Source organism: Lactuca virosa, chromosome 8, assembly GCF_052849685.1.
Source record: "Lactuca virosa cultivar CGN04683 chromosome 8, Lactuca_virosa_CGN04683_v6, whole genome shotgun sequence".
NCBI classification, from domain to species: domain Eukaryota; kingdom Viridiplantae; phylum Streptophyta; class Magnoliopsida; order Asterales; family Asteraceae; genus Lactuca; species Lactuca virosa.
This window is the reverse complement of record NC_136433.1, coordinates 242,450,958-242,462,354: the sequence shown is the minus strand read 5'-3', so window position 1 is coordinate 242,462,354 and position 11,397 is coordinate 242,450,958. Positions and strand designations below refer to the sequence as shown.

At 30.9% G+C, this 11,397-nt stretch overlaps 1 protein-coding gene across 1 annotated transcript; it reads left to right on the top strand.

Annotated features, from left to right (window-relative positions):
• The first annotated feature begins 7,191 nt into the window (after positions 1-7,191).
• Positions 7,192-9,063, top strand: LOC145133040 (acetylserotonin O-methyltransferase-like). Its single transcript, XM_079067983.1, has 2 exons — positions 7,192-8,024; positions 8,657-9,063. The coding sequence occupies exons 1-2, from the start codon at positions 7,224-7,226 to the stop codon at positions 8,951-8,953; spliced, it is 1,098 nt and encodes a 365-aa protein (XP_078924109.1). The 5' UTR covers positions 7,192-7,223; the 3' UTR covers positions 8,954-9,063.
• Positions 9,064-11,397: the final 2,334 nt, after the last annotated feature.

Sequence of the window (11,397 nt, the reverse complement as noted above, 5' to 3'; positions counted from 1 at the left end):
AGATAAATGGGTCGGCCGTGGTGCCTTCGACCCACTGGTATGGTGAGGAGACTCACCACGAATACTGAAGCTCCCCGAATGAAATCCTTAGCTGCTGCCCCGCCGACTTCCCGAGCTATCAATACCAATCAATTTACCCAATTAGCAATTGCGTCCCTGCTATAATCTTTAATCCATACATGGAGTAAAATGGCCATTCTACCCCTGGCCCAATATGATCCAACACTACGGCCCAAGCCTAAACAAAAGCCCAACGTTATAATGTCCATAGATCCATCAATGGCACAATTTTCCAAATTGGGCCCTAACCCCTTATGGACCTTATCATAAGCCCATAATCTCCTTTATTATAATTTGGTTTACTCCAAGAACCCCTTGGGACTAACTTGTCTAAAGTCAAAAGCCAAAGTCAACGCTCCGAGTTGACCCAACTCGTTGAGTTATACCTTAAATCGTGAAGTTCCCCTAAAGGACAGAATCGCGATGTCTCAACCCAACTTATTGAGTTTCCCTACAACTCGACGAGTTACCCCCTTTTTCATCAGAATCAGGATAATCTCATACCAACTCGTCGAGTTCTTCAGTCTGCCAACCCAATTAATGTATTAAGTCATTTGTCTTGAATCCAAGAACTCCAAACCTCAGGTCTCTTCCAAAATGATGTCCAGAAGGGTAAAGTTTCCAACTTTACCCTCAAGAACCATACATTAAGCTCCAAACTCAAACCCTAGGTTCCTTAAATAGGGTCTTGACCCATTAAGCCCTTAAACTTCCACTACAACGTTCCAAAACATAGATCTGATGTCCCAAGGTGGGGAAATCACGTAAAGTTTCTGACTTTACGCTCATGCATGCTAGAAACACCCTCTAACGCTCGTTTATGGCTTCAAAATGGACATATTGCATGAATGGGACCCAGAGGCCAATAAAGTTTGCAACTTTAAGCCTCAAGAGGTCATGTAGGGGTCAGATCTACTCCATCAACCCCTGGAAACCTCTTCTCCTTGGACAACTCAACCAAAGTCTCAAAACTCAAGCTAAAACTTCAAGAAGGGAGATCTAGTTAACTACAAGTCAAGGTGACGACTTTATACCTTAAAGATGCAGCCATTGATGAAGTGTCTCTGGATCTAGCAGCTCTTTCTTATATCCCCAAGCTTTTTTTCCTTCCAAGTGGCTTCAAACACACACAACACCCTCAAAATGCCTCACAATCACTCAAAAGTGCCTTAGGGTTTCGAGGTTAGGGTTTAGGACAGTGGAGGCTGGAAATGAAGCTAACTTATGAGGCTTAAGTTGTTTAAATAGGGTACAAAATCTCGGAATTAAGGTTTTCCAAACCCCGTCCAACTCGTCGAGTTGGACTTCCTCAACTCGTCGAGTTGGTCTTCCAAAAATATGGGTGACAAAGTTCTAACACGTCGAGTTCTTCCCCTGGAACTCGACGAGTTAGACTTATAAATGAAGTTTTATCTTCCTTAATTGACCTTCTAGATTCTGGGTGTTACAACTATAATATTTTCTTTAAAACAAAAACAATGTTTTTTTTAAATAACTACAATCATAGAAACTAACAATATTCATCAAATAAATTTTAAAAATATTAAATTTCTGAAACCAAATGAAAATAATTAAGAGTTTCAAAATACGTTATTTTAAATAACTTACAACAACAATAGTTAAAAGTAAAATTATATACAAAAATTATATTGTTGTCTTTAAAAACAAAAACAATGTTTGATGTTTTAAATAATTACAATGATAGAAATTAAAATCTTAAGCAAATAAACTTTTTAAAATTAATTAATCATAACAACAACTATGAATATCATTATATCATATATTATATTTAAATTTATTTATAAGTAACCTGCAGGTAGACGTCATTAATACACTTAGGATTATACAATTTTAAAAGATATCTACATTATCATATAATTCAAAACAAAGAATGTTTATGCCAACTTATTATAAGATTTATTATATAAAACTAAGAACAATGTCATTAATATATTTAAAAAACATATATTTGTAAAAATTTCAAATATATTGTTGTATTATGCACAACACGCGGGTATTCACCTAGTCATACTATACTTATAAAGGAGACATTTTTCCTTGAACCTTATGCATTTGAAACCCCTACAAAAATTTGCAAACACCTTATGCATTTGAAACCTCCTATTTTAATGAATATCACTCAAAAGTCTCTTAATAATTATTAACAATTCAAAGGTTTTCTAACTTATATAATATATTTAATAAACAATTAATGGATAGTCTACTATAGAAAGGTCAATCTCTTTTGAGTAGACATACACATAAAAATCACATACAAAATTTACAAAGAAAACAAGTTTAAAGTTTTTTGTGTTGGGTTGAAGGCGTTGTACCATTTCTCGAGCCATGTTATTATGCTGATGTTTTTAATTTGTAAGTTTGTTATATACTAATTCTTTTTTGTATTTTCCCGGTTTAAGTATTCTTTTAAGAATATCGTTGTATGTTATGGTTGAAATTTTAATGTAACTTAGATTAGATTCATGTTATCGATCATATGTTATGGAAGGCGATATATATATATATATATATATATATATATATATATATAATATTTAATTAATTATTGTATACATGTTTATATGTTCGTGTTGCTTCAAAGAAATAATTAATTAAAAATCATGGATATGTCATATTATCTATATTATCCACATAAGCCTCTTTTGAAATGCAAATTGTCTATCTTATCACTTTATATTTTAGGATATGTTTAACATTTTAATTATAATAATAAGTGTTTTTCAAAAGTTTCTTTCACTTATTTATAATAATAAGTGGTTTTAAAATTAATGAACAATAATTATAAATAATAAAATCAAATTATAAAAATCATGGATATGTCATATTATCCATGAAAGTCTCTTTTGAAATGCAAATTGTCTATCTTATCACTTTATTTTTTAGTGTATGTTTCACATTTTAATAATAATATTAAGTGTTTCTTAAAAGTCTTCTTTAACTTATTATTAATAATAAGTGGTTTAAAATTAATGAATAATAATTTTAAATGATAATAACATCAAATATAAATTACATTTAGCTATAAATAAATTGTATTTTAAATGAACATCATTATTAAAATTAGAAAATGATCGCATAAGTAAAAATATAATTAATCAATCATAATAATTGTTAAAAATAATATTAAATAGATAATTATATTTAATTCTATTAATGAGGAATGCGGGTTGATGTCAATGAATATTATTGTTCAAAATAATTGAGATTATATATATATATATATATATATATATATATATATATATATATATATATATATATATATATATATATATATATATATATATATATATATATAGAGAGAGAGAGAGAGAGAATTAGGTTAAAATGTTTTCAATAAGTATTGTGTGCTTCTAGTAACCAATCAAAATTAAGAAAAATAAAATTCAATAATAAATCATAAAAGGTGTAATAGTAATTTTGGCACACTTAATTATGTTAAATATTTACAACATTTAATATCCTTTAAATTTGGGTAATTTGTTTGTTAACCCTACAAAAACAACGACCATTCATCACCATCAACACTGTAGTATTCCTTGTTTCCCCTCACCAAGTTCGACAACCATTGCCACCCAATACCATCGTCGATCACCAACGTCATCATCTTCATATGTTGTCGAGGAGAGGTAAACTAATCTAACTTGTGATTCTGGAAGAGATGAGGGGCAGAGATGCAATCTGCACCAACGATGATGCGATTCTTGTGTATGTAATCGAACCAACGATGATGCAATTCTGCGAGTCTCGATCTTTCCCGTTCCCATGAAAGGTTTTGCGATTTTTTCCCTGCAGTATTTGATTTCCTATTCTTTTACTTCTTGATTTCTTGCAATTCTTCCTTTGAGTGTTACTGATTTACGTTTCTTCACATGGATCTTCCATTTGATTTATTCACTGATTTTCAATTCTTTGATTTCCGATTATCCTTCCTGTTGATTTCTGATTTCACTAGTATGCCAACCGTGCTCTCATTCTTCTTTAATTTTAAATATCCATCATTCAAGTTGATTTTGTAATTTAGAATCCGACTTAAATAATGATAGATTGTTCTTGATTTTCAATTTGTTCTTGATACTTGATTGTTCTAAATTTGTCTTTGATGAAAAGGGTTAAGCTGGCATTCTGTCAGAATTTGCATGAAAAGGGTTAAGCTGAAGATTTTTTTTTCATATCAGAATGCAAACACATGTTCATTCTATGAGAATATAAATATTACATAAACCATGAGTTGCAAATAATTATGACAGAATACATTTATACATGTTCTAGAATGTTTATGCATATAGAAGAAAAGACTATGGTTTAAGTGCATTCTGTAATGTATTCTGTTAGAATTTATTTATATAAATGCATTCTGTTAGAATTTATCGGAATTTATTGTTTTATTCTATTTAATGCACTAAAATTTTTAATATCTGAAAGTTGATTATGTTTTCTTTGTGGATTTAGGTTTTAAAGAGGTTGTCATTAATGTGGAAAATGAAGGAAACATGGAGAACAATAGTGCATTCTAGCAGAATGTATTCTGTCAGAATTTATAAATTGTTTCTTGACAATAATATTTTTTCGGAATGGATTAGTGTTTTTGTTAGATTTTGATGTTTTTTTTCTTTTTTAACCATTTTTAGTTTTAATCTTTAAGAGTAAATGTAATCCTTAAACCATTGTTTGTCATAATTTTTTTAGAATGAATGTAAGAATTGTTTATAGTCTTATTCTTTACGGATGAATGTAAATAGTGATTTTAAAAGAATAAAATCTGTATTCCTTGGAAAATGTTATTCTTGATAATATGTTGTATAATTCTTTAAGCATGTTTAATATAAAAAGTATCTTGAATGAAACCATATTCTGCATGAATAAAACTACAAATATATTTACTAGTTTATTGTTGACTTTTTGTCATTCTGACAGAATAAAATCGGTTATTATTAAAAATAATATTAAAATTTAATTAGAATAAATTTAAAAAAATCAAATTTTTAAAAATAAGGGAATTAATGATCCCTTAAAATCCGAAAATTTCCTTTTTTTAAATAGGTTAATTGACCAAAATACCCTTTTGCTAAAATTTTTGTGATTATATGATACATGCTACCCTATTGTAATATCATAGACCCTCAGATCATGACTGTTGATTCTTTTCATCCGGTGGTCCAGATCTGTGCATTCTAGCACACAATAGTTAGTAAAAACAAAATAACTTAAGCATATATATATATATATATATATATATATATATATATATATATATATATATATATATATATATATGTGTGTGTGTGTGTGTGTATGTATATATAAATTAGTGTAAAATATATTCTCAAAGTTAATGTTAATAACATAACCATTTTAAACATACATTATTCAATATTTTAACAATATATTTTTAACATGCGTTGCGCAACGCGCGAAAATTCGTCTAGTTATATTATAAAAGAAACATTTTTCCTTTCACCACATGCATTTGAAACTCCTATGACTTTTCAAATTCTTTCTAATAATAATTACAAATTAGTTAATAAAGTTAAATAAATGCAAATCCTAAATTATAATCTTAAATTAACTAAACCTTAATATTAAAATAATATATTTTATTTCTACTTATACAATTATGTAATTAACTTTTAATATATTATATCTATTTTTTTTTTGTTTTGACATGTTTTTCTATGTGAATCATGGTCATTTTAACGTTACAATTTTAACGTTAATTTAAATATAATGTTAAAAAGGTTAACTTAAATTGAAATTTCAATTGAACTTAAAAAATCCAAAGATTATTTTGTAAATAATTAAAAGTTATAAATTCTAGTGTTAAATGTAGGGTTTAGGTCATTTTTGGTCACTTAACTTTTGGTTTTGTGCACATTTGGTCACTTAACTCTTTTTAAGTTTTAAAAGGTCATCAAACTTTTGACTTTGTGCTTATTCAGTCACTTAACTTTTGGTTTGGTCACATTTAGTCACTTAACTTTTAAAATTGTGCTCATTTAGTCACTAAACTTTTAAATTTTTTCAAAAGTTTAGTGACTAAATAAGCACAATTTTAAAAGTTAGGTGACTAAATAAGCACAAATCTAAAAGCTAAGTGACCAAACAAAAAGTTAAGTGACTAAATAAGCACAAAGTCAAAAGTTTGATGACCTTTTAAAACTTAAAAAGAGTTAAGTGACCAAATGTGCACAAAACCAAAAGTTAAGTGACCAAAAATGACCTAAACCCTTAAATGTAAAACCTAAATTATAATTTCAAATTAACCAAAACATTTATAAAACTATTTTTATAATCATTAAGAGTTTTCAAATAAGTAACTTAAATAGTTAAAAGTAACAATATATAAAAAGAAAAATTATATTGTTACCTTTAAAAAAACTTTGTTTTATGTTTTTTTGTAATTACAATGACATAAATTAAAATGTTAAGTGAAAAACTATTTTTTAAAATTAATTAATCATAGCAACAACTATAAATAAAATTAAAACATATATTATATTTAATTTTGTTTATGAATAACCTGTGGGAAAAAGTCATTGGGACGATTGAGATTATATAGTTTTAATAGATGTTTACCTTATCATATAATTCAAAATAATTAATGTTCATATCAACTTAGTATAAAATTATTATATCGTAGTTAACAACAATATCATTGTACCAAAGGGCTTCTAGCCCAACGGCATCAGGTGGTGCCCTCCCTCCTTGATGTTGAGGGTTCAAGTCCCGTGGTGGACATAGGTGGAATTATGTGTTAGTTTAAGAGTAGATTATAATATTTATATTTGCCGGTTAAAAAAAAACAACAATATCATTATTATATTTAAAAAACATATATTCCTTAATATTTCAATTACATGGTTGTATTCTGTACAACACCGGATTATTAAGCGGATGTATATGTGTGCCTTTGTGATAATGGGCCATTAGTTTGGTAAGGCGGTTGAGAAGACATGAATTTTATTAATGACATTAAACTATTCAATTTAAAAAAACAAACACACCTAACGTTAAACTATTCAATTTAAAAATAAAAAACTCCTGGATAAATAAATGAACATAAATCCCACCATGCAAGATTTATTGTTATTTAAAGCGACCTTGATCATCCTCACATCTATGCATTCAATTTAAGATTAAATATGTCTGCAGAAATTAACATGGAGAAAATTTATTCCAAAACTGCAGAAATTAACATGGAGAAAATTTATTCCAAAGAAGAAGAAGCAGCCGCAAGAGAAATCTGGAAATATGTTTTTGGTTTTACTCCAATGGCTGTGGCTAAGTGTGCCATTGAGCTCGGTATACCCGATATCCTCGAAAAACAAGAAAGCCCGATGACACTTGCTGAGCTTGCTTCGGAGCTCGGGTGTTCAACATCATCGTTGTATAGGATCATGAGGTTCTTAATCCAGTATAGGATATTTCAAGAAAAACCCATATCAGAAACGTCCGTTGGATATGCTCAAACATCTTTGTCTCGGCTTCTAACTAGGCATGGAAAGCATAGTATGGCCGATTTTGTGCTTTTAGAGAGCAGTCCGGTCATGTTAGCACCATGGCAGAAGCTAAGTGCTAGGGTTTTGAGCAACAAAAACTTGCCTTTTGGGGCAGCGCATGGGGATGATGTATGGAAATTCGCAGCCGTGAATCCTGGACATAGTAAGCTCATTGATGATGCAATGGCTTGTGATGCTCGGGTGGCAGTTGGGGCGGTGATTGAGGGTTGTCCGGAGGTGTTTGAGGGGCTGAAGACGGTGGTGGATGTTGGTGGTGGTGATGGAACGGCTTTACGACTGATTGTTGAGGCTTGTCCATGGATCAAAGGGATTAATTTCGATCTGCCTCATGTAGTGTCGGTGGCTCCTGTATGTAAAGGTGTTGAACATGTTGGAGGTAACATGTTTGATCATATTCCAAAAGCTGATGCTACCTATCTAATGGTTAGTGAATTTATTTTAAGTCTTTTAGTAAAACTTACCTATTTAGTGATTGCTGATGAATATAGTAAAATGGAAAGGTGGTTTCACAAAATTCTCCTAAGTCGTAAACAAATACTAAATACACACACACATATATATATATATATATATATATATATATATATATATATATATATATATATATATATATATATATATATATATATATATATGGAATAATGGAAAGTAAGAGTTCTTATTTATTGAATAAATATAACACTTAGACGAAATCATTGATAGCCATCATCAAAGTGACTAGTGGTCACTTGGAATTAAACATTCGGAAATTGAGTTACTTGAGGCTTTGATTCTCACATACTTTAATCTAGAAATAACGTCCCTTGATGAGAAAACACAGTCATTAATGCTTATCAAATTTTCAAACACTCTCAAATCAGAAAATTTGGAAGTGCAATTTACAACGAACCTCTTGGATATTTTTTAACTAATTTTGGTATATGTGGTGGGCCGGCCGGGTAGATGCCCACTCTTATGGTGGGCCACCTTGGTTCAGTGGCAGGGTTCATTAAGATTTGTAGAGCTTTCAGAAAGATTTCAACTTGTTCCCCATTAATCATGTTTGAATATTTTAGAAAGTGCTCCATGACTGGGGAGACGAAGAATGCATTGAAATACTAAAAAAATGTCGAGAGACTATTCCTCAAGATACAGGAAAGGTAATCATCGTAGAGTCAATTGTTGGGCTTGAAGAAAACCATGAGTTTGAAGACGTGGTATTGATGCTTGACATGGTGATGATGGCTCATACAAGCACGGGGAAGGAACGAACTTTAAAAGAATGGTCTTACGTGTTTAATGAGGCTGGATTCACTCGTTACACTATAAAACACATTAGAACCTATCAATCTGTTATTGAAGTTTATCCATGAATCTCGGTCTTTTAATCTTCGCAAATAGATTTTATTTGAGAATGGCGTCTTTGGTTTTTATTTTTGTAATGATGTTTTGTTTTCCAATAAAAGTGTAATTTGTTTTCTAATACATGTAGACATCGTGGATTTAGGTTTTTTTTTTTTGTTGGGGACACTTGTGACATTTATATGACAGGTCCAATAAGATGGTCAAAATAACTAGTCGGTTTTTCGGGGTTTTGGACCATTTATTTAGTTCGGATATCAGTTCTTTTGGCCCGGTTTTGTTTTTTACGGTAACTATATTGCTAAAGTGTTTTGATCTATATGGATTGGTAGCTAAGTAATTAAAATAATTAATTTATAAAAATACCAATCGAGGCATATGGGGTTGATAATTGATTAACGATTTAATATAACCACAAATAATAACTTATCATATGTAAATGAGCAAACTGAGATTAAAGTGGGAAATTATTTAGTATAAGTTAGTTAAAAGTTACTTAACAAAGAGAAAGAAAAAATGAGAAATATGTTTTCGTTTGGTTACCAACGAACCATCCCACATCGAGTTGGAGTTGGGTGAAAAAATAGAGGATGAGATCAATTATAAAAAAACGGATGTTCTCAAAGATAGAGGGCAACCATTATAATAATGTTTTTAGCCCATTTTTATAATACATAATATGAGGTAATTGAATTGGCATTTGGGACACGTGCCCCACATCTTAACACACTGTTTTCGAGTGTCACTTAACGCGGGAAGTGGAGAGAAAGGGAGGGAATCGGAGAGAAAGAGTAGTTCATCGTGTTCCCCAGTTTTTTTTTTTTTTGGAATGATTTAGGAAGAAAAGAAAGGAAATCAGAGGAAAATATTCCCTCCTAATCTTCCTCCCAAATTGGAGAGATTTGGAGAGAAAGAGAATCGATGATAAGGATAACAACACACGGTTATATAAGATCACGTTATCATTCTCAACATACAAAAAAAGATCGGTCTTCTTCCTGCTGTTTCGACGACTTTGTTGCTTCGACAACCCTGCTGCATCTTATTGTTCAAATCGGTCCATCATCCATCAGGTTCCATTCTTCCATTCTTCTCCTTGTATTTTTTTTTGTGAGATCGTGTTCACAATATATGTTACAACCTTTTTTTTCTGGTTCATTATGATTTGTTTCTTCTTCATTATTGTTTAAAGTTGAATTGATTCGTTAGGTTATGAGACATTTCCATTTTCATGGCCAGAAAATACCGATTTTGTTTATGCTTTATAAAAATCAGAGTACCTCTTTTAATAAAAATGTTGCGGAATTTGTTCCCAGTAAAACATGATAAATACGTTATCAAAACATTTCCGAAGAAAAGTATTTTTATTCATTTTAAAACATTTGGGATGTCATCATCAATACAGAAACATAAGCATAAACAGAACTTACATTCATTTACACTAGTGATCTACATCTCTTTAATCTCTCAGTGTAATGTAACTTCGTATCGGCACCTGTGATACAAATAAACTGAGTGGGTCAGGTTGGGAAACCTGATGAGTACATAGGGTTTTCAACCCACAATAATATAATTATTATGTTTAATCATCAAAAAGTTAACCCAATTACCCATCCCCATTATCTTCTTTATTCTTAAGGATCTACCCTAAGAATCAGCTATTTCTTGTTCATTCATTCCTAAGGATTATCCTAAGGAATAGGTACGAATTTCATCGTTGTCGATGACACATCTGTCAAACACAGCTAGTGCTGTCACTTAGGCACAACTGCCAAAATTGTGACATTCTCTACGAGGCGCATCTGTCGGTATTGTCCTTTAGGCGCAACTGCCAGGGTTATCTCATTTATCGACAGTATCGTTTCTAAGAATCCACTCGCAATACATGTCAATGGGTTTTTAGAGTACACCGGCGAACACATCGTTCACAACACCTACAGGTTGCGAGTCTGCTAGTGTTCCACTCGACTGTCTAGAATAGTCCGTGGTTGTCATCCATACTCTGCTGAATGACGGGGCCATCATTTGGGAAAGGCTTCTCACATCATCCACCTCTCACCCTCACCTCCTGGTCTATTTCACCTCTCACCTCATCATCCAACTCATATTTCATCTATCACATCTACCCATGTTTTACCTCCACATTTTCGTAGATATAAAATACATATACAGTTTAAATCATTTAAAACGTGTATAAAATCGTTCATCTAGCATAGACAGCAAGTACTCAGATAATATGCACACATAGCACGTAATTTATATAAAATACTTCATATCTATGTGTAAGATGAAAGTAACTATGCACTCACCTGGAAGGTGGTGTCTCTGCACTCGAACAGCGCTTCGTTACTTCTTAAAACAATTTCCCTCGACAAAACCTAGTATAAATACCACTATGGTTTAGTTTTAACGTTAACCGCGACTAATTAATAGTCTAGATATTATTATTATTATA

Coding starts and splice junctions, on each gene's coding strand:
- LOC145133040 (XM_079067983.1), top strand. CDS start 7,224: ATGTCTGCAGAAATTAACATGGAGAAAATTTATTCCAAAACTGCAGAA. Junction 8,025..8,656: donor CTGATGCTACCTATCTAATG/GTTAGTGAATTT, acceptor TGAATATTTTAG/AAAGTGCTCCATGACTGGGG.